At 44.1% G+C, this 25,040-nt stretch overlaps 1 protein-coding gene across 1 annotated transcript in view; it reads right to left on the bottom strand.

The window, feature by feature from the left end:
• LOC146860421 (endophilin-A3-like) overlaps positions 1 to 25,040 on the bottom strand; it is a 650,579-nt gene that overhangs the window by 453,646 nt on the left and 171,893 nt on the right. Inside the window, exon 3 of the mRNA XM_085646346.1 lies at positions 15,551 to 15,709. Within this exon, the coding sequence (XP_085502472.1) occupies positions 15,551 to 15,709 (159 nt within the window). The remainder of the gene's footprint in view (positions 1 to 15,550; positions 15,710 to 25,040) is intronic.

Genomic DNA, 25,040 nt, shown 5'->3' with positions numbered 1-25,040 from the left:
GTACCGTTTTGATGCAAGTAACTATCCAGGCCGTCCCCATCTGTGCTCAACTAATTTGCCCATTGCTGATTCATTAATTTTGCTCTTTGCCCTTATATAAGAGTTACAGCCACATTGAGTAACTGATGTCTTTCACCTCAGGTCGGTTGGCCGTGAGGACATAGGCTGTCACCCTCCATCTCAGTCTGATGCAAGCAACTGTCTGGGCCTTCCGCAACTGGGCCCAACTAATTCCCCCACTGCTTATCATTTACTGTTTCTCTTGACCCTTATATAAAAGGCAAGTGACCAAATTGGTTTGTGCATATGTAAAAATATTATCATCCAGGGTCTGTTTCTTCATTTTATTATTTCTTGTTGCATTCCTTTCCTTAGACTTATAGCACTTTTGCTCAGTCGTTATGAAGACTCCAGAAATGTTGCTGACAACTAGACTAAAATAGACCCCTTTTTATTCTTAAAAAATCAATCAAGATAGGAATCATTTGTTTTTAGGTCGAGCCTAGAGCAGCGCATGCGCTGCTGCTCGACTTTTAGTATGGGGGTTTTCAAAGTGCTACCCCACGCTTTGGCTGGCCTAGCGGTGGCGTTCATGCGAGCCTGCACGCGCGCAACCGCCAGCCAAAGCACCTGATCAGGCGCCATCTATCTTTCCTCTCTGAACGCTCATCCCCCGCCGCGTCTTGCTTTAATTTGTGCTGCTTTCACTTTAGCCGCACGTTCGACTGGCTTCAACTTTGCAGGTACTTTCTTTCTCAGCATATACTTGTTTATTTCCCACAATGGTTCTGAAGTCCCCTGTCCCTTTAGATAGGTGAATTTGCGGACTCCGATCGTGTTTACTTTAATTAAAACTCGTTCTTCACCTGCTGCGCCGCAAGTATTCATGCTTTTGCTGATGGTAGTGCAGGTCGGCGGCTTTGTTTCCTTCAATGTTCGATGTTACCCTACCGGGCAGCTCAGCTTTATCATGCCGCTCCGAGTCAGCCACTCGTAACCGACTGGGGCGACTGGACATCAGCGGCACGGTGTCTACAGCAGCCTGAGAAGTCTGCACAGGTTTAGGACATTACCAATACTAGTTGCGCAAATGCCGTAGTTGCTACACTACTTCGACTTCCAGTTCCTTTCCTCATTTCATGGATAATTGTGACGTGCCACCCCTTTGTTGCAAACATTTAGTCAGTGCTTCACAGATCGGGTGACTTCGTTCGCAACTTAGAGTATGAATTTTCAACGTCTTCAGCATAGTCAAAAAAAGTTCACCAATTGCATTTCATTAGCTGTTTCTGCAGTGCTTTCCGTGGCATCCCCAATTCTTCACACCCATTGAGGGCTTTTCGAAGATGTAACTGTATGTTGTATAGATAGTATGCGCGGGAACAACACATTTGCACACACAGATGTGAAGAATCATGTGCAGTACCTTCGTATATAAGAATCCGTGCAGATCGAAAAAAAACAGTGCGTAGGGCGACTGCTTGGGGGCGCAAGGAGTGGGCAGGGTCCAGTGTGTAAATAGCCTCTGTCCGCTTTCCGGGTCTCGTGTTACAGACAGGTGCAAAACCGCCCCCTGCTGAAGTTTCACTCGTGCGCCGCAGCCCCCCTGTTTTCTCTTTCTAGTCCTCAGACTCCAAAGATGCCACCACTTCCCTCTCTCTCAGTCTTCAGACCCCTGCCCCTCACCCCCCCCGCCTCCACTCGCACTTTCCGTCCCACTGTGCTGTCATCTCCATTCTGAAAGTCTCTTTGAGTGACTGGGTTGGGCCCTTCACATACTTCGCGGGGGCTCAGGTTTCGCTGCGGCTCCGCTCTGTTCCCAGATACTCTAACCTTCGGTGCCGTTTGATCAGCCCCCCTTACATAGAAGTACTAATTATACTTATTTTATAGCATGTGCTACCACCGTTGAATAGCGAGTGCATAACATACATCACATTAATATACTCAGTGGTACTTTTTTTTAATCAACCTCAAGAAAAATGAACGACTGGGTCAGCCCTCGTGGAATTTAGTTATACATAGATAGCAGTAGCAGCTTAACAGGTTGCGCAATGCCTTTTTCTCAAAACCTCAGTTATCTTCCATGTGACTACATCCTGACTTGGCCCCGTCTCCTCATCTATCTTTGCCGTACCAATCTGTCCTTATACCAGCGATGTCAATGCTCTGCGTCCTCTGTCACCAGACTCCTTATATATTCCACTCGCCTCGCTCACCTTTACCTGTCGCCCCTTACTGTAACCCGCCCTCCCCCCACATGAGAGTTTCTCACTCTACTGCTCTCCTTCCCTATCCCCTAGAGGTGGCCCCGTCTCACCCTCTCTGCCTGCAGCTCCGCTGAGATAGCTCCATCCATCCTCGGCCCCTCTCTTTCCCATGAGATGTCTCCACCTCCGCCTTTCTCAGAGCTCTCCAGGAAGAGCAGGGGTAAAATGAAAGCACGCACCCTCGGCACGTGCCCGTCGCTGACTCCCGTCCCAGCGTCTCTCTCTAATGACATGCTTTGCTGCTGCCAGCCTGTGAATGAGTAGGGGAGGGGGAGACTAAGGCAGCCTGTAGGGGAGGTGTGAAAGCCTCAGCAAAGGTGCAGGATAAGGAACACACCTGGGACCACCCCCCTCGCCTCTGCCACTGTCTGTCCACTCCACAGCTTCGAGCACAAACACCCCGGGTACATTAGAGAGGGAGGGAAGTAGCAGGTGAGGCTCAGCCGTGATAGTGCATTTCCTGCGTATATGTACTACAAGTGTATGAATGTGGTATTTCTGTTGCACGGACCTAGCGGAGAGGCAGTGGATAACTGTACAGACTCACAGGCAAGCATAAAGTCAACGGTAAGAGAAGATGAACCTGGTTTGTGGACTTTTTTGGTTTTTAGCACACATTTTATTTCATTTTCAAAAACATACAGTGTACATCAATCAGTCATTGTCACTGTCCTCAATAGAGGCAACTTGTTTCAAGGATACATTAGGAATCAAAATTGTGACAATAAGAAGTTACATAGTCTGGATACAGATACAATGAACGTCCCAAAGCCTCTCCCACCCGCATCCCTTGTGAACTAAGAGAAGTCACATATTGTGCTGTCTGGATGTGTTTGGGGGAGGGTTGGTTAGTGTGTGCGAGAAATTATTGGTATATGGTGCCCACCGTGGCAGGCCTCTTCAATCTGAAGATGAGTTGTGCTGTGCGGACCAGGGATATACGCAGGCCGCTATATTTTTCCTGTCTTAAGGCTTCACTTAAAGCAAGTCTCCAGCGTTGCACCTCATCCCGTCATTATTCTACACTAGTGGTCATTGGGGATTTCCAACGTTTTGTTAGTAATATTTTAGCTAATATCAGTGCCATGTTTGTGAACCGAGTCACTAACTTAGAGCTCCTGGGTCTGTCTAGAGGGCAATCCCAGCATACACTGTGTAGGGCTATCCCATTGGTACAGTTCTACCAGTGTCGCTGTGATTCCCTCCCAGTGATTAGGCACTCTGGGGCGAGCCCACAACATGTGCAGCAAGTCGGCCTCTTGGGCATGGCAACGGGGATGCTCTGAGGATGCAAAAGGAAACATTTGATGGAGTCTATGTGGCATCAAGTATGCACAATGTAATATTGAACAAGCATTGGCAGAGCCAATAGGTCTTGCCTTTGGGACCTTATAAGTATTTAGTTATGCAGCACAATATCCTTACTACAACAACATTAACTATGGCATGGCTAAACACTTATAAGCACCCAAAGGCGAGACCTATTGGCTATGCCAATGCTTGTTTTACAAGTGACACACTTTTTGTTACTCTGTCCACCACACTCCCTCTTATTCACGATTTGGTGCCATGCCATCCTAGGATTGTACCCTTAAGGTTAATTTTGAAAAGAAACATTTTTGTTCTATAGAGACTTGTTTGAGATTTTTATTTGTTGGAGAAAAACAAAAAGAGTCCTGGTCTCTTATCATTAGTGTTAGAAAAAGGCCCTCTCGGAAGGGTCACCCCAAACTCTTTACCTTTCTTCTCCTCTTTTTCTGACCTTCTTTCTATTGGCTTTAGGACTCTGAGCACTCTACTACTGCTAACCAGTGCTAAAGTGCATATGCTCTTTTCCCTCAACATGGTGACATTGGTGTATACCCAATTGGCATATTTAGTTTACTTTTAGTTTACTTTTAAGTCCATTGTATAGTGGTATACCATATACCCAGTGCCTTTAACCAAAATGCTGCCAGTGGCCTGCTGCGCTGATTGTTCCACCCCCACTACTAGCCTTTCAACCCTGTATCAGGCCTGCCATTGCAAGGCCTGTGTGTGCCGTTTACTGCCACTTTGAATTGGCATTTACAACCACTTGTCAAGCCTTTCATTCCCCTTTTAAGGGGTGACTTATGTATAATAAAATATGCACGGCACCAAATCGTGAATAAGAGGGATCCATCATATGCTGGCAAATTAACTTAAGGTATACTGGGAACTACTCTATTCATATTGTAACACCTGTTTTCAACTGCATCAGTAGGAAAGGGCATCATATATTAATTCGGATTAGGATATGACATTTCTACTGTTTTTATGGTGATTCTTATACAATTTACAGTGTATTCTTTTGGAAGTCTTGCAGGAAGACCAGAAAAGCCCTTGTAAACAGTCACAACAGACTTTGCTGGTTTTTATTTTAGCACAATCTTGTTTCTTATAGAAGATCATTTTGAAAAGCTGTAAACCTACTAGGATATTAATAAGAATTAATTATTATACAAAGAATATACGCTTGATTGCTACTACTAGGAAATCACTATGCAATTATTTGTTTAGGCTATATATTCTATGAGAAATTAGCAACTAGACTATCTCATAAAGTGACACCTTGCACTGTTTTCAGTTTGTTTTTATTTCCTGGGACGGACCTTTACATTCTTGGATAAGATATCTTTATACATGTTTTCGGACTCATCTGTAAACCTTGACAAAGCACTGCTCACTTTGTCATGGATATCTTGCTCTGACAAAACAAGGGTTTCTAATTAGCAGAACACATAAAGAACATCCTTGGATTGTGTAGAATGACACCTGTAGGAGATCTTTAAATTGTTTGAAAAAACGTTACACACCCCCACCACAACAATTAATTCTGCCTTTTAATGATTACAATTTTTCTGTAAAAAACAATAATGGGAAGGGTCCAATCCTATGACTAAAAGGTTCACTGCCAGTCGATTTCAGCTTTAAACTTGAGCAAGCTTTTATGGAGAGGCGTGTGTGAGTCAGCCTTTTGTCATTCCTAGATATATAAAATAAATAAAGCATGTTAATTTGAATTGGTCTGAAAAAGGCTATGCTACAAACCTTCTAGTGCTGGTGCCTCCTCAAGATGAGGGTGTTGTGTACCAGGTAGGACAGTGCTGCATCATGAGAAGCAAGTTTGCCTGGCAGATGAGTGCCGGCAGGGCAATGGAGGGAGTAATGAGTCCAGGTCATTCTTTTTTTATTTTTATTTTTTTCACCATTCATTTATTTATTTATTAAGGAGTTTTATATAGCGCTAGCCAGACCCGAGGGTATCACCCTCCATGGAGATTATCTCTTTTTTTTATTTTTTATTTCAAATCTTTTTTATTGATAAAAAAATAGAAAAATGACAAACACGTACAATAAATGACAATAAATGACATGTGCAATCCCCAACCAACAGACCCATAGGACCTGAGAACTAGCAAATCTATAGGGGAGTCGCCCCCAACCCAGACATATATGAAGTCATATTCCTCAAACACATAGTATTAAGATCCGTAAGTCAGGACTATAAATCTGATCCTCACATCCGAATAACATGGACGAATTTGAAGCAAATGAAGTGAAATGAAATGAAATTAAATTAAATTAAATTACACTAAGATATGTCATGAAACCAAGTTCAGCCCCCAAACACCGATTACGCTATGGTGAGTGAGCGCCACGACTGCCAATGCCTTATTTCATGTGTGTTGCCTATCCGATTCCGTCTCTCCCCTTATTCTATAGCCTATCAGCCATAATTCCGCCATAACTCCGCCACTTACGTTCAGGGCGGGTCAAATGAGAACGAAGACCTGTCCAGGGATTTCCAGAGCCGCCTATGGGAAGCGCGCCACGGGGATGAGTGTAGAGCTGGATTGTCAGCTCCTCTTAGAAACGAGAGCCATTCCTGCCAAACCCTGAATGAGACCTCAGAGGCGCTTTTCCATTTACATAGTACCACCTTGCAGGCTAGAGTAAGCAAAATGTCGAGCAATTGACGATCATTGTCATTATTAAGCTCCTGGTCCAGCACCCCCAATAGAACATAGACAAATTCTCGTTTAGAATTGACCTTGAAAATATGATCTATGCAATCAAACACTTTCCCCAGAATAATCCCAGCGCAGAGCACCCAAAGAGCATATGAGCTAAGTCTCCCACCACTGAGTCACAGTTCCAACATAAGGGGCTATCCCTCAGATGGAGTCTATGGAGTTTTTCTGGTGTCCAGTATGTCCTATTAATGAGCATATAATTGGTTTGGGCCAGAATCGGGGAGATCTTATTCGTTAGGGCGGCAGCATGTATCAAATCCCAGTCAAATACTAAACCGGTAGAGTTAGGCTCAGATTCCCACTTGGATTCATTTTTCTTGTACGCCTTCCTTGGAGCAGGGAGAAGCAACTTATACATTTTAGAGACAAAGTGACCCGACTTCATAAGTCGTGGAACATGGGTCTTAAGCCAAGGGGCGCTCGAGTTGAGGGAGCGAGTAGACAGAATGACCTTGAGTTTCAAAAAGTCATAATAAACCATTGGTGACAGATTGTGGTTGGTTTGAAGCGAGGAGAACGGCAACGGATGCCCTCCCTCAAATAAGTCTTTCACCAGATTAATGCCTTTCTCAGACCAGACCGTCCACTGCAGAGGTTTCCCTTCCAGCTTAAACGATGGATGATACCATAAAGATACCATAGTAGGGGGTAAGGGATTGAGAATACTTTCGTGGAATGTGAACGGACTGGGGGATAGGATCAAGCGCGGGGTGGTGTTGCAGTTTTTGAAACGGATCTCGCCCGACATTGTTTTCCTGCAGGAGACACATCTGATTGGGAACTCCTTCCATGCCCTGAATAGGCGGGGCTATCGCCTTGCTGTTCACTCTGGTTTCACTTCTGGCTCTAGGGGAGTGGGTATCTTGGTCAGGGCCTCTCTCCCGTTGGAGGTGGACGAGGTGCTCCACGATGATAGAGGGTGATATGCAGCATTGGTGGGGAGATGGGAGGGTAGAACTGTTTCGCTCGTTGCTGTTTATGTGCCACCGGGATTGCAGACGGCTCCATTTGCGGATTTGGGGCGTTTGGTCCTGGGACTCCCTGGGGGGGTTCTGGTGTTAGGGGGTGATTTAAACGCTGTTGTATCCGGTATGGAGGACCGTCACCCCCCCAGGGATCTCCCTAGAGCCCAGGCCTGGCTGGGTGGCTTTCTAGATACTTTAGTACTTATAGATTGCTGGAGACTGATGCACCCGGGACAGGCACAATACACCTTCCACTCGGGGGCCCACGGGAGTCTCTCGAGACTTGATTATATACTTATGCCAGCGTTCCAGGCTGGAATGATCGGGGAGGTGCGTCATTTGGCCCGAGGTATTTCTGACCATTCCCCTCTATTGTTGCAGATGGAGGTTGTTCCTGGGGCAGAGGGAAGAGTAGCGCCAATTAACCCCTGGTATTTACGTAACCCTAATGTTCGCGCTGAACTGGTTAAGTCCATTGATCAATACTTCAATGATAATGTAGGGTCAGTGTCGTCTGCTGTCTCCCTATGGGAAGGTTATAAAACGGTGATCCGGGGGCATGCCTTGTCCCTTATTTCCCATGCTAGGAGGTGCGGGAGGGAAGAGGTGGTCCGCCTGGAAACTGACATAGCTGAGATGGAGGGGGATTTGGAGCGGGGTGTCACGGGTGAGAAACTGCACGTTCTCAGCCTTAAACAGTCAGATTATAGAGCGCTGGTCACGGATGCTGCTAAAAGGATGAGTAGAGAGCAACAAGGACGACTGTATGATGTGGGAGATAAGGCCGGAAAGTTGATTGCTTGGTTGGACAGGAAGGAGAGAGCGAGTAGAGTGGTGCCGGTTGTGGAGAAAGTGGATGGCGTGTGTGTGACTGACCCGGTAAACATTGTTGACTGCTTCGCGGATTACTTCCGTGGGGTATACTCTCCGGTCTCTGGGTGCTCGGAGGAGGACTCTCATCTGTTACTTAGAGATATTGCATTGCCGTCCCTCTCGGAGGCTGATAGCATATTGATGGAGGCGAAGTTGTCGCCGGATGAGATTGCGCTGGCCATTCGCTCGATCGCTTCTGGTAAGGCCATGGGTCCCAATGGTCTCCCCATTGAACTATATAAGTTGCGTCCAGATAAGATAGCACCATATCTCCATGACATGTTCCTCGCTGCACGGGCGGCGGGCTCCCTCCCCCTTGACCAACGTCTCGCTACCATAGTTGTGATACATAAAGAAGGGAAGCCGCGAGACTGCTGTGCCTCCTACAGGCCTATCTTGTTGTTGAACGCGGAACCCAAAATTCTGGCTAAGGTATTGGCCAATCGTCTGGTTCGGGTCGTGGGCGACTTGATTCATCAGGACCAGTCCGGTTTTATACCTCATCGTAATACCGCCCTGAACCTGAGGCGGTTGCATGGCGTGCTTGCTAGAGCGGAGTTTATGCGTGAGCCGGCCATCTTGCCGTCTTTGGACGCTACCATGGCGTTCGATACTTTAGAGTGGCCGTATATTTGGGCTGCGTTAGCTAAATTCGGGTTTGGCCCCGAATTCATTGGGTGGGTAAAATTGCTATACGCTGACCCATTGGCGCAGGTTATGGTGAATGGTAGGGCGTCGGCTCCCTTCGCGCTGGGGAGAGGTACGCGACAGGGCTGTCCGTTGTCGCCCCTTCTCTTCGCACTTTCTTTGGAACCTCTCGCCGCCTGGTTGCGTTGGGAGCCGTCGTTGCGGGGCATTAGATGGACACCGGAATTTGAGGACCGTGTCTCCCTTTATGCGGATGACATTCTTCTGTATCTCACCTCTCCTCGACAGTCGCTAATTGTATTGGTGGACGTATTGAATTCCTGGCCTGGTTATCAACTGGTGTTTGAAAGATTGAGAGGGACCCCTTAACAACCAAGGGAGATAGGGTACTTAACCCAGATAAAAGAAAATGTTCCCTTGATCCACCAATTAAGAGAGCATAAAGTATTATGTCAGAAAGGAAGTTTTGTTTGGGAGATACATTTTTTCTTTATTTTATAAAAACATATTCATCCTTGTAGATCATACAAATTCATTAAACATTTCATAAACATCAAATTATTAAAAACCTCCTAAAATACAATACAGTTCAATTACAATCACATAAAAATATGTAACACAATTATGACCAGCATAACGTGGAGACAAAACACAAATTGTAAGATTCAAATACTCCTCTTTACGAGTGCACATCAGATTCAATCTTTAAAAATACAGTACATTATACATTTAAAAATCTGTATATACGTAATCTGTATTTGTTCTCTGATTGCGCTATCCACAGCGTCGACACGTTTCGATGGTTTCAGAATGATAATACCATCTTTATCAAGACCACATAATTTCGTCTCCCACCTCAGTAATTATTTTCCTTTTCGTGGTAAATGCGGGCTCGCTGGTTGCAAAGAGCTTCTTTCTATGGTTATGTTTTCCGAATTCCTGCACTGCGGGGTATTTTAAAATCCTCTTCTTACATCAGCGAGTCTGATTCCTCGCTGTGTTACAACCGTCATGTTAGTTTCCGGATCGGAGCCAAATCTATGGTAATTTTCCGAATTCCTGCACTGCGGAGTATTTTAAAAGCCTCTCTGATGTAAGAAGAGGATTTTAAAATACCCCGCAGTGCAGGAATTCGGAAAACATAACCATAGAAAGAAGCTTGAACTTATTTAGGACCGCATTCAAATAGTTCCAGTCGACTCTGTCGAAAGCCTTTTCGGCGTCAAGTGTGATTGCCACAGTAGGGGTAGTCAACAACTTTGCTCGTTCAAGTACATGCGCCAGTATTCTGGTATTATCACTAGACAGTCTATTCTTTAAAAAACCCGCCTGTGAAGCATGTATCAATTTGGGCAGGACCTTTTGAAGCCGGTTAGCCAGAATCATTGCTAGAAGCTTACAATCGAGATTAATGAGCGAGATAGGCCTATAATTCTTTGGTAGCGCTGGATCTTTCCCCTCCTTTGGCAGCACCGCAATAATGGCTTCCGACAACGTACCTTTCACCTCCCCTATAGCACTGATTTCTTGGAATAAGTGCAAGAGTGGTTGCGCCAACAGTGGGGAAAAGCCCTTGTAGAATCTAGCAGTGAACCCGTCCGGTCCGGGTGCCTTACCGCATTTTAACGACTTAATGACCATCTCGATTCCTGAAGCGTGATAGGACCGTTAAGGTCATCACGATCCATAGTGGAGAGGGAGGGAAGATTACACTTATCCAAATAACCTTAAATGTTTGAGTCGGCTACCTCTGTATTCTTGGCATAAAGTTGCTCATAAAATTGTTTGAATACCTCCGCTATCTTGACCGGGTCCGAGTGTGTTGTTCGCCCCTGATCTTTGATGGAATTGATCGTATTTTTCTGTATTTTAAATTTGAGGTATGCAGCGAGGCTCTTCCCTGCCTTGTTGGATGCACAGAGTTTGAATTGTTTCCTCCTAGTTAACCAAATCCCCGCCCTTTCACTTACTATTTTGTTATATTCATACTTCTTATTTGCTAATTTATTCATTGTTTCTTCCTTCCTATCAGCCAAGTGTTTCTTCTCTAGCACGGCAATTTCTCCTTCTAAAGTTTCCAGAGCTTTATTGTGGTTCTTGTTTATGGCAGATTTTATTTTAATAACGACCCCTCTTATCGTACTTTTTAGCGCCTCCCAACGAATCAAATCAGTGGTGTCTCCCCTACCGTTATGTTCTAAGTACTCTCTGATCGCAGTCTCGATCGCTACCCTATGTTGTTCTTTTTCGAGGACCTCCTCATTAAACCTCCAGATTGATTGTTGAGTAGAGGATTTGACGTTGGAGATGGATAGGGAAATACATGAGTGATCGGATAAAACCTTTGGTTCTATAGATGTTCCTTCTATTCTGGGGATGCCATTTTGTTATAAATAAATAATCAATCCTGGAAAATGAATCATGTGGCGGAGAGTAAAAGGTATAATCCCTCCCATTAGGGTTCTGCAACCTCCATGTATCTACTAAATGGAATCGAGTACATAGATTAGTGAAGGCCTTATGAGATCTATTGCTACGAAAGGAGCATCTGGAATCCCTGTCCAATACTGGATCAAATGGTAGATTAAAGTCTCCTGCCAGAATGTGTATGGCTGAATCAGGGATAGTCTCTAGTTGCTTGGACAGATCGGACCAAAAGGTTAGGTCGCATGTATTAGGGGCATAGACATTCGTCACATAGAATTCAGTGTCATCTTTAGTCAGCTTGGTCGTAACCCACCGCCCTTTGGAGTCAGAGTCGTGGGAGAGCAACTGTACGTTAGATTTTTTTGCAATTAATGTCAGGACCCCATTTTTCTTTCCTATCGCCTCTGACCCTACGACCTCAACAAAGAATTTATTCCTGAGAGTATGAAATTGTGAGGCCTCAAGTTTAGATTCCTGTAACAATACAATATCACCCTTCTGCCTACGTAAATACTCCAGGATCTTCTGACGCTTAACTGGTTGATTGAGACCCTTGACCTTAAGAGAGAGTATTTTCAAGCTATTCACTCTTGATACGCCTATAGGAGTGTCAATTGTGGATAATGACATAGCAAATCAACAGTTAACATGGTGAATTGTTAATAAACTACACTTAACTGTATTGACTCGGACCTCCTTCATTCTCTCCCAGACCCCTCAACTCTCACAGCACTGGACGGAAGGTAAAAGTACAATCGGCATAGGCATTGACAGTAGAATGGTGTTAGGCCTGGTGTGCATTGGGACTTGACATAAACCCCAGCCGGGTCGCGGCAGTGCAGTCTGCATAGGCATTGGCAGTAAAGTGATGTTGGACTTGGTATGCATTGGAACATGACATAAACAATAACATAAAGGAAAATTAACACAGAGATCAAACATGTACCCCACCCTCTCTCCCTCTCCCTTCCTCCCACCTACCCCTCTCCCTCCCAATCACCCTCCCCCACCCCTCCACCCCGAGATAAACTAGTAGTCATGGTGACACGGAAAAAATAGTGTCCCTCCCATGGCCTCAACTCGTATCCGTGTTAGCAATTCGGGAATTAACCCAACACACAAAACAGCACAAACCCTTGAGCCCGATAGGCAACAGTGCCTGTCCAGGCAACAACTAACTTATACGGACAGAACTGCCTCTGGGCCACCTCCCAGTGGGATTATCAACAATAGCTACCCATCTTTACTAACCTTAATCTACTATAGCAAAAGGCTTATATGCTCGCATTAGATGTATGCATTAAATAAGCCTCCCTACTTCTTTGACTGGTTGGGGACCACTAATGCAGACCAAGAAACGCATAGTATTTAGTGACGATTCATGACTAGTGTCAACACTCGAAGAAGGCACAAACCACTCAAGAACACAGAAGATAAGACTTGCGTCCCCCTCCACTCCATGAACTCCATGAACAGAGCCCAACATTGCAACAATACAGCAGTACATCAGGACCCAACATTGTAGGACTACGAGTGACACATTGACATAATAATCTGCTACGGAAACAAAGCATCCTGTTTAGTGGAGGAAGTAGAGGCCACTGATGAAGTATCCATGCGTGACTCATCGCCTCCTTCCAGATATTGCCTGAGTTTTAACGGGTCTGCGAAGACCTGCGGAGAACCTTTGATAAAGACACAGAACCTTGCCGGGCCTACAAAACCAAATTGGTGGCCCAGCGACTTCAACTGTGGTCGCAAAGCAAGAAAGGCTTTCCTTGTGTCGACAGTTTCTTTACTGTAGTCCTGTGATATGTACACTTTACTAGATTTCCAGAGTACATGGTTATTTTTACGCACAAATGACAGTATTTGTTCCACATGCTGGTAACGTAGTGGTTTACATACAATAGGTCGCGGTCCCTTTTGGCCCGGCATGATCCTGCCCGGAACCCTATGAGCTCTATCTAATTCCAGTGGGTGATGGAAGTTAAGGTTGGTTGCCAGTGAGAACCAAGCCTCCAGAAATTGGACACAGGATTCGTATGTCTCTTCTGACCCCTCCGGTATACCAAAGATGCGTAGGTTCCCTCTTCGATTTCTATCCTCCAATTCCGACATCTTCCTGGACATTTGTTCTGTGGAGATGTGTAGGGGTTTAAGAGAGCTACAAGTTATGATCTCCGAATCTTCTAGACGACTGATTCTTGACTCTGACTCCGTAAGCCTGGCATTAGTATCACGGATGTCTTTACGGATAGCTACAATTTCTTCCTTTGTGGACTTTGTGATCTCCTTTACTTCCTCTAATTTATTTAGTATTATGTCCATCGTATCGGTCACATCCTTTTTACCTTTGATCGGCGATATTGGAGCAGGAGGTTCAGCCTTGAGCCTTTTTAGGTTCTTTGTGTCTTTATCCCCCATCTTAAACAACACTGTGAGGAGCCAATTGATTCGAATGCCAGGACTGATAGCTCTGCAGTAGACTTAAACAGCTCGTGACCAGGAGCCTCCACCATATGCAGAAGGTGCACACGGACCAGATATTACCACCACAAATGTACTCCTACCGCCGCCAGCGACGTGGTTAGAGATTTAGGATTGCATAATAGACATCATTGCCTTACTCGTGACCAGCATGACATTGGACATAAATCTCACACCGTGTACCTGCTCAGACCACCTTGCTCCACTACTCTTCGTGAGTGACCTGTTCTCTTAACAGATCCGAGCCATTCGGTTATTCTCCGCAATTCTCTTGTGCTCCATGTACTGCTCAAGTTCTGTGCACTGCCCTTTGGAAATGGTGCTTCAACCTCTCCCAGCCCGTCTCAGATCGCCGTCATTATTCTCACAGATCCACATTTTAAAATGGTATTGTTGGCCACACACACTAGCTATGCAGCCCGCCCATATGCATATGGAGCAAGCCACGACACCTGCGCTGTCATCAATACAGTGTGCATTACCTCTTGCCTTCAATCGCACTCCTCAGCATATAATGCACACTCAAAGCGCACTCCACGTGTTGATTTTGTGAGGATCAACTGCTAGACTGCCGGTTACAGTGAGATAATGTCTCGAAAGGAGCCTACATAGCCGCCGTCACTGCCGCCATTTTGCGAAATAGTGTAGGAGTGATCCTAAGACCGGCACACTCTCTGCTCGTAGTATTATGTATCCTTTGCTGATGTAAACATACCGCTTGGTCATGAAGCATTCCACCCTCTCTTACTACGGACACCTCGTGCTCCATTCAATACGCGGGATCCCCGGAGCCTCGGAGACTCGTACAACCGCCATTTTGCCACTTACAACATCGATGTTTACCGGTAATGTCCAGCATATATTAGGGTGCTATAGGATACATTACACTCACTCTCCATACTTCAGTGACATTCTTCTGGTTTCCCTGCTATCGAAGACCGTCCCCGTTCTCCGACACCCGCCGGGACTCTCAAAAACTTTCGGGGATTCCCGCAGTCTCCATCTTGCATGCTCCACTCACCGGCATTTCACTGCATAGCAGGGAGAAGCTATAGCCACACTGACCTGTCCAGATCCTCACTCCTGCCCCCTCACTCTCTGCTCCGGCGGCGGTCTCCCCTGATCTCCGAATCTTCCGGCTCTGTAGCGGTGACAGCCTCGACAGCGTTCGCCAGGGATCCGCCGGCTCCAACGGCTGCGCGACCCGCTCGTGGTCTCAGGGCTCTTTGCTCATAACTCGCTTCCAGGACCTCCTTGGCGGCTCAAATTCGTCCCAGAGGTAGACCTCAGTCTCCAATTGCCAAAATCATCACTCTTGTTCACACGTTAGGATATAACTCCAGAACCGCTCCTCATTTCACTGCCACGGGAGGAGCGACGCGTTATGCCGCCATCTTCTCCGGCGTCCAAACCACGCCCCCCGAGTCCTGGTCATTCTAAAGAGTTGGACAAGTGATAAAGGCCTTGGGGATGGATACGCAAGGAACTAAGCAATTTCAAAGGAAAAGATGCAGGCACGAGCCATCTTTTGGTTAGAGGACCCCACTATACTCTGTAAAAAGCAAAGAACAATCAAGCTGTATCAATAAATAAGGTATTGTAGCAATGTGCTGTAATAACCAATGTAATATGGACTTTTCTCTTACCTAAAACATTAACTAATATAGATATTATTAGACCATTTCATGTGACTTCTATTCAACTGCGCAGGCAGGGAAACTTGTGTTTACCTTAAAAAGATACATACATCGTGCATAGTCTGCCATATTACAAATTGTGGATGTGTATAGGTGCATGTACACATACAGAGCATACTTACATCGTTTTGTAAAAAGTTTTGCATGCTTGTTTTAGCAATGGTCGTCGACTCCAGAAATTTCCCTTCTGCTTGTTTAACATCTTCTTCTGTAACTTTACCGAGATGCCTCTTATTGTAATCATAATCCAATCGACGGCCTTCAAGTTTTTTTAAATAATGCTTAAAAAAAAGAATATAAGATTACATTGTGTAGAGATTTGTCAATTTTGCTATGAGTACTACCACATATCAGTTAAATAATAGACAAAGTTGTTAGGCTGCATTAGAGAGGTGTAGGAAATAATTTCTGTAAATGTAGATTGCGTGCAAACAGCTCGTTCTAAAGGAATCAACAATCAAACTAGTTATTTTTTTTCTTAGAGTGGTGATTGTGGGGAGAGTCACAAAAAATGGGGGGAGAGGAAAGGGGAATTTGTATCTAGTGCAAAAAATCCACGACATTTGGGCAATTATACTGATGTTTCATCTTGGTACTGGATGACTGTGCAAATGACTCAGAGGCTTCTTCGCCCCTTAGCCATCTGTCTCCTCCTAAATAGTGATCCCAGGTGGCACATACCTTCTCTGCAATGGAATTTGATATTTCTGTGGGCCAACCATCAAGGCAGTCTGACTGAAGCAATCCAGGTCTCAGAAAAGACAGCTCGCGATTTGCAGTGGTGGCTGTTAAAATGCAATGGTTCAGTGACAGGCTTCTTTCCCTTTCCCACCCAGAACTGACATTAATTACTGACACATCTCTACTGGGCTCGGGGTTAATCTGGTTAAAGTAGAAATCAGATGACTCGGATCTTTGGTGGAGGGCTGGCTCCACATCTATCTGCTAGATTTCCAGGCAATTCACATGTCTGTGAAGGTTTTCCTACAGTCCATCAAGAGGAGGGTGATGCAGGTTAACACATATTCAATAACATTTCATCAACTTTGAGTGACAAGCCTGTGAAAGGATCTCATGGGTATCATTTTCTATTCTACTCATTGTGGTGGGGGAGCAAGAAGGGGGTTATTCAGGGACTCATTTAACTGTTACTCTATCTGACCTCTATAAAGGAATCGATTTTCCCTATTGGCGGGTGTGCTCTTGGAGCTCATTGATCATAGAGCAGGGGTGTTGATTGGTATAAGTAATAGGGTATAATGAGAAAGAAGGGAAACAGATATTTTTGGTTTAATCAGGATCTTAGGATTGAATGACTAAATGCCAAGCCTAGTCAGGGTTATTTTTTGATGCTGAGAAATAACGTTGGTCCAGTAATCATTGCAGACCCCACAATCTGACTTTTGCGTAGGGTAAAGTCTTCACTCCAGGTATTTATAGACACTGCCTCCATCCCTGGACCTTTCACTTCCAATTCATTGTTTTCTGGTGTGTTAATGAAATGAGTTTGCTGGAAGCTAAACTAGGCTACAACACCCTGAATACATTAGGATAGCAGACATTCCCAGGAATGGAACCAGATTTGTAATGACATGGGGAGGAGGTGCTCCCCTTCCTTTGAATTATTGGGTAGACTCAAGTTGTTTGAGGTGGTGCTCCTTAGGAACAATGTTTTGGCCCATTGAGTGTTCTTCCTTAAGGGTGCAATACAACTGTACGATCATGACCTAATGAGTTGGGGCCCTTATGTATCAACACATTTCCCCATAGAGACAAAATGGTCAGTTCCTGGATAGATCAGGTCCTATGTTCATGTGTTGTTCAATTCGTGTTTTATGTGAATTTATAACTGCTGGAGATGAATGGTGTCTGTAGAATGCAACTTTGTATTTTTGTTGTGTAAGCAATTTGCAGTAACTGCTTTTTAGCTGAATTAGTTAAGTAAATCTTAGTCACTGAGTACCTCTTTCCTCCTTTTGGGCCTTGTAGGGGGGCATGCTGCAGGCCAGGAGCAATAAATAAAGCAGGCATGGCTTACAGGTTGCAGAAGAAACCCTGCCTTGAAACTAGGAGGGCACTTTTATTTCTTATCTGTGCGCAACCTTTGAGCACTACCAAAAAATCTAACTCCACATGTGTGAAACCAGAGCCCTGCTGTTAAATGATGCACTTCCTTTACTCCATGAGTGGACTAAACACCACACACCGCCCCAAACTTTGAACAAAACTCAAATAAACACATGGATGTTGAAGAACCAGCTCAAGGGATTCTCCCCTTACAAGTCCCCTGTTACTTCTATACCACAAAGTCTCTAAGGTAAATGGATGGTGCAGGGTTGATCATAATGGGATTGCAGACCTCTGGGCCCCAGTGAGGTGGGCATTATTTCTTCACTGCATGGAGTGAGTGGAAGGGCACAGCCACTCCCTACCTCAATCTCCAAAAGAAGTGCAGGAAAGTCTGTCTCATCAAGACACCCTGGCTCCCATTCGTCACCTGACTAGTTGTCTTCTTTGTTCTCTTGCCAGTCGCTGTGTTCGTTTAGGATGATACATTCTGGGTGACCACTTCACTCCCTCATTGAGCTTTACTGTGGTGGTTGTATGTGGAGGTTGGCAGTAATCTCACAAAAAAGAGTACATGGCTCGTTTAATAGGCTGATTATGATGGTGGGCAAACCAAATCACTTTGTTCATGGTTCTCATGAAGCATTCAACTTCACCGTTGGGTTTAGGCATTTAGGGTATGATCTTCCTATGTGTAATGTCCATTGACTGTAATAATTGGGGTAAGTGGGTCAGGCCTTTCAATGGCCTGGGAGGGTATTAAGTTTTGGATGGCTTATCCACCAACTCATCAAGTTGAGAGATCCGCACCTTTTGGCACTACTGACTCTTGGTCTTTACTCCTCCTAGGTGACTGGAGTATTGAAGCTATATTGCTTGGGGCACAAGGCTGTCAGGGATCACTAGCCAGTGGCCATGTAGAAGGCAACCTTCGCCGCATACCACCAACTCATGGCATACATTTTTAGAGTATTTGTAGCACCTTCTGGGCTTCAGGGAGTCCTCTGATCCTAGTGGGACCTCATGATCTCCTACTGCAAGGGTCAATTGCAGGTAGTCGTCGTGCTGTGTGGCTGCTACAATGGCGTCCAGCTTCATGGGCCTTGGTCAGGACCATTCACCACATACCAGACATATTCCTTTGTCTCTTGGGCTTCACTTTTTTCTAGCAGAATTGCTGCACAGGGATGCCGGGGAAGATGGTCTGCTGGTTTGAGGACTACTGCTTATATTCCTGCGTAAACACGTATACCTGCAGCTGGAGGACCTATTTTCTATGCGGGCCGTGGTTTTGATGATGACCTTGGAATAAGGGAAGTAGGGGCTTGTGGTTAGCCTTTACCACCAGGGGGTGCCTGTACACATACGAATGGAAATGGCGGAATCTCCAGTGGTTTGCTCTTTCCTCTCTATACAATCTGATTGTAGTGCGGTTTAGTGGGTTCAATGCTCAACTCATGTAGACCACCGGGACCCATTCTCCACATCCTTATTTCTGCAACAGTACTGCACCCAAAACTGTGGGGTGGTAATCTACTGACAGTATACTGTCTTTCAGCGGATCAAAGTAAGCTTAGTGAAAGTAGTGTCGGCTGAGAGGGCATCCTTGGTTTGTTGAAAGGCCACTTTACAGTCTGAGCTTTTGTGAGCAAACCCAGAGCACCCAGGTTAAATGACCCACTTCCTTCACCGTGAATGCGGGTCAAGGAAAGAAGAACTAGTGACTATCAGCCTTTTAGTTCAGCTGGCTAAGACACCTGTGAAGGAATGTTCAGGATTACATTCTGTAGCTGAATATTAAGGCCGCTTCAATTTTGTACGCAGAGTCAAATCCCCATACGTGTAGTGAGCTCTGCAAATATTCACCTGAAAACATGGAACTGATTATGATTTTGGGGAGAGCCACTCGGTAGCCCAATCACACCATTTGTCATTTACAGTATGCTATGGTACGATATGGGACATAGCAAATATTGGGTTTTGGCTTTAGTATTTCGTCAACAATGTACAGGCTCTGACTAGGAAGAAGGACATCTTGTCAAGTCAGTGTAGTCCCCGTACACTGAGCCCTACTTTTTCTTTGTCAGTGCCTTGGATTTCCAGGCCTCCACCCTGCTGATCTTTCGGCCTTTATCCACATTGGTTTGTGCAGGGTAGATTGCAGAGAAGCGTGAGGGATATGGATTCATAGTATTCAAAGCAGAGCTAAAAAAAAACGTGAAATATCATGCGCATACACTTTGCTGTGGGTGGGCCAACCATAAGTCACCTAAGAACTGGACGAGCAAGAGGGTTTAAGTGGATGCTCACGATTGCCATCATGGGCTATTACAATGGTGTGCGCAATACCCTAATGCTGGAGAGGGCTCTGCATGTGCAATCAGAGATTGACCCTGCTTTATGCATGAGATAAGCTGCATTCTGAAGTGGCCATAACATGCCCTGTTGGTCCAATGCAGATAGCAAATAAGCAAGAAGCGGCAATGTTCCACCTTCTAGCGAATATTCAATTTTCTAACCAAAACCTTTCTATTTCCCATCCCTGTAAAATCCTGCATGCAAGGTTCTCTTCTACCTTTCAAAACATCATAGCTTCCCTCACACGAGATAGAGTTGTCACACAACTGGATTCTGGCCAGAGTGTCTGCATTTTTGTGGTCGTCTCATGCATTTAACCTGGTCTTCTAGATTTCATTCCTGTTGTCTAGCTTGCATACATCCCTGTGTAAAAAATGGCAACTTGTGAACTTAGAATGTGGTAGGGAGTTGAAAAACGTCTCTGATTTTGAACTCGTGAGTGAGGTAAACTTATTCACGTGGCATTGGGAGGTTGCTCAAAAAAAGTTTAGAAAAAAGCAGAGCCCAATTAAGCATCTTACATCACAGTTTTCTTATACATTGACTGAAAAATGTAGTATTTTAAAAATGATTGAATCAATTCTGAAAACAATATTTGAATACTATTGTAGGCAGCCAGACACACATCCCATGGGGGTTGAGATTTACCCTTCACCATAAAACATTGAAAAAATATTGGGAAAACTATTTATTTCCAGCATAATATTCCATACGTTGTTCTGGATAGATATCTCTTGCAGGCAGTTATGCAAAGATCACTTAATTTTTCAAAATGAATACAGCATCTTTCTTCACTTTACTTTTCCATGCAGCCTCTTCAGAAGATTTTAAGTAATATATTATGACCCAGATTCTACATGGAAGGGGCTGGGTGAACAAAACCAAAGTCACAATCCACAGACAACAGTGCAACCCTGACAAGCTTGTAGAGCAATGCTACTTAAATATTACTTAGAGAACACAATGTGAAAATAGACCAGTTACTCCCATGTTACTTTAGGGGTGGGGGGGAACTAGCTGAGGTTTACTCCATGGAATTCCCCGGAGTTACATGTGAGATTCTGCAGAGTTCCTCCCACCCCTAGCTTACATTACATCAAAACGCTATGCAAGGTTTACTCTATGAACACCGCAATGATCAGCCCAAAACACTACGGCAGAAAGGACAGCCAGCAGGGCGAGCAGTGGCAGAAGCAAACATTATTTTGGGGCTGCTCTAAAAGGGTGTTTGCCTCAGTTTAGTACCGCCCCCACAGACTTCCTGTTGCTCAGATCTTGGCGAGCTCTGTGGGCATAATAAAGAGAGTAGGGTCACCCAGCCCGCACAAAAGCGTGCCTTCCAGGCCCCAGAGGTGGATTTCAAAGAGTTTTATCCAAAAGTAAATGTGGGACATGGAATTCGATTGAAATATGGGCACAGTGGTACGCTCTCTTGGCGTATCTTCGGTTAACCAGTCCATTTTGTCTCACTGTTCTAAAATTGCTGGTTATAACGCTATAGAACTGTGATAATACAATAACTTGTAATGCAACTGCTACAAATGTCTGTCCATACTTTACAGTTTATGAGACTAGGTCCTAAGAGGTCTGGCCCAGCTTTTCATCCTTCTTAGAACAATATATTTTGTTCAATGAGTGTCACGGAGGGTAGCAGCAAATGGAGTCAGCTTGGCATGTGCTGCAAGCAGGAATTCCCCCCTTAACCATATACACTATAGACAATTCCACTGTATTGCACCATAATCGCAAATTGTTGTGGGTTGTGCCCCACAAAGGCGTATGCACTCTGTTTCAGCTGCTAAAATGTAGTGTGCCATATGCCACATACACTGCCCTACCCCCCTCCAAAACATGCCGCCATCATTTTCTCCCCCACATTCTCTTGGCCAATTTATCTGAATTCTCCCCTCTTCTGCTCCCTGTTCTCTCTCAGTTTGCAGTTCGCTCTTACCTCTCTCCTCTGACAATGTATATCCCCCATTTCTCCTGTTTCCCATAGCATTCTCTTCCCCTTCCTACCACTGTCTTCCTAATCTGCTCTCTTTTCACTCTCTACATATCTTACCTACTGCTCTTGTACCTCTTCACTCCGTATCTCTCACCATTAGGCAGCCTGTCCACACTGCCATGTTAAAGTCCGAATTCAGTAGTGAGCAGGCGCTTTAGAATAAGACCCATAGCTATGATACAACATTACATGACGTGCATCAATCACGTCTAAGTTACAATACCTGCTTACTTTTTAGGAGCAGGAACGAAAATGGTTGTGAATAATATCACCAGAGAAGTGAAGACATACCTAGCAATGATAAATTTTCTTTATGTATGATGTTGTAGAGCTTGTACGTATGGCTCTGCAGATCTTTTACGATGATGGTGAAGCTGGGGGTGGGCGGTACACTTGCAGAGTGTTGCCAAACTCTGAGCTCCAAGAGAGGGCGAAGAGGGCAAAACTCCAAGAACTCCACCGGCGGAGCGAAGTTTACCACCCAACCCTATATTACATGCCCAGCCAGTAGTAGTGACCATATGATAAAAGCTGTATCAGTTTTATAGAATTCCTCCATGTGAATCATAAAATAACACACAGAGAAGAGTTATGTGGAACCAAGGAACACAAATCTGAAATCTTTGTCCCAAACTCAGCATGAATTCTCCTTCAAATATCAACTTCAAATATATTTCAGAAATGTGTTAATCTTGCTAGGAATATTAGCCTACCAATATACAGACATTTTTCCATGAAATGCAGCAATTCATTTTTTATTCACATTTTCAGTTCTTCATACATTTGTTCTTATTTTCATTAAAAGAGAAAGGTGCCTCAAATTATCAGAAGTTTACCTTTAGTAAATTACTTTTTATCCCCAAAGAACAGCTTGTGATTTTCACTAAGCACTCACATATTGTAGTCACATATGGTCAAGATCTTACTTTCTTTCTCACGTTCTCACACACATATAGCCCACCACAGAAGCCACGCTACTTGTCATGAGAAGAATTGAATATGTTGTTTAATGGATGGAATCACCGTCATGACACAATGAGAATAAACCCACTATAGTCATTAAAGTCACTTCAAAGACTCAGTAATGAGAGTGCCCTTTTCATCAATATACAGGATGGAGCAGAACTCCTAATTGTCATGAAGTAACTGAAAAGACACGTAATCTATGAGAACAGTGGCACATACTAATTTATATTGTGCCAACTGAAAATAAACAAGAGGAATTAAATGGGACAACCTACACTTTTTACTCTAACCTACTTATAAATGTCCTTCTCCTTTAGGTAAAAATTTTTTTTATCATGGAATGCTTCTAAAGTAGCATTACACATTTGGTTGCTAAATATAATGCAGTGATCAATACTCAGAGTGGGATCCTTTAACTCTGGCTTCCAAGGGACACTGACTATAACTTCTTCTCTTTCCTACTTGGTAAAACATGGCATTTCCTTTGGGGTATTAAAAACATTTGAAGGGCTTACACATTTAGTGTGTTCTAAGAGTGCCAGATAGAGACAAGTAATATATCAGACTTCACTGCTTAGGAGCACACTTCTAAAGCCAATTAAATCTTCAATTTGTAGGCTCATAGGAGAGCAGGACTTGTTAGAAAATGGATCAAACGAAAAAAATATAGAGGGAGAAAGAAGCAGAGGTCCATTCAGCTTCTAAGCAATATTTGTCATCAATCAAAAAGAGGGGGAGAATGGACCACGTAGGTCTCAAGGATAGTGTCTCAGAGACCTTCAACCACACGTTCACAGTCTGTGGTGTATATATTCTCCGCTGTGGTCGGAGGTCTCCGAGACACTATCCCTGAGACTCTGGTATTGAGACCTGTGTGGTTAATTCTACGCCTTGTTTTGATATATGACTTGTTAAAAAACAGTCTCTATGCTTCACCTAGCACTTAATATTATCTATATTTCTGCAAACGGCATGCAATTTTTACAATTTATTCCTGCAACAATAGCATGCCAAATATAGTTGCTAAACTGGACATTTCGAATGTGTCATCTCAAGTGGGAACACATTTGATGGCAACTACTTCTGTTTCTGTGAATATGTGAAGAATATAATAAAAAGACATGCTGGCTTTATGCAGACATAAACAGAGATGGCAAAACATATTTTTTAACCAGTGCATTAAATCTACAATGAATAGTGCCAGCATCAATAAAGCCTTGACACCATTCACAGTCTGTAGCAGAGCAATGTATTGACAAGAAAATATCCAATGAACATAGAGGTGTCCAATATAATGAAAATGTGTCTATCTAGTGCACGCAAGCACCTGCTGACATATTGAACCTTTTATTTACCAACACACTGTGAGTAGGACTAAGCATTAACTTCCTTCTTACACCCTTGCTATCTCTGTCCAGCCTCTCCATTAAAGTGGTTTGTATGTTCACCCCCTCTTGTTCCCTTTGCACAGGGACAACATGAACTGAGCTTTGGTTTAATGAGTAAAACTAAAAGCTTTGCAAAGTTGAACAGCACACATAGGTTGAACAGCACACACAACAGTTTTAAGCCCAAATAAGCAAACATGTGTTTTAACACTCAATGTTAAGAGATTGATTGAAAAATGCAACATTAGTTTAAGTCTCGATATTAAAAATTGGATTTTCTGTTTCACTTGTGTGTAACAGCTCTAAAATCTAATACAGAAGGTGAACCTCACAAAATGTATTGTAATTTGCTTCAGCCAAAGGGTCAGTCAGAGGGTCTTTAACCCCTTAAGTGCTGGGTCCCCCGACCCCACCCGACCTGCACGTGCTGAGCCCTTTTTTGCTATTTGGGTAATTTGCACATAGGGCTCCATAACCTTTATTCAGCATAAGGTATCCAAGCCAAAGTTGCACTCTTTATTGCACATCCTGGGGATTCTAAAGGTACCTATGGCTTTCGATTTCAATGGAGGGGACCGAGAACATGGGCAAACTATAGCTAAATATTGATTTTTTTTTTTTAAATAGGAAAAAGGTCTCTAGATAAAAGTGTCTGTTTCTTTCCTAAAGATTGCATCAATTAATGGTCTGCTGTGCTGCAGTCACCATCCTTCTAGAGCAGAGCATGGCTGCATAAAAAAAAAAAAAATTACCACAGTTTTGACATCTTTCAAAGAGGAAGCCCATTTTTCATATTTTTTGTGCTCTCAACCTACTTTCAGTTTT

Source organism: Triturus cristatus, chromosome 3_1 (assembly GCF_964204655.1).
Source record: "Triturus cristatus chromosome 3_1, aTriCri1.1, whole genome shotgun sequence".
Taxonomy (NCBI): domain Eukaryota; kingdom Metazoa; phylum Chordata; class Amphibia; order Caudata; family Salamandridae; genus Triturus; species Triturus cristatus.
Note: the sequence above shows the minus strand (reverse complement) of the source record. Positions and strands in the feature narration are given on the sequence as shown.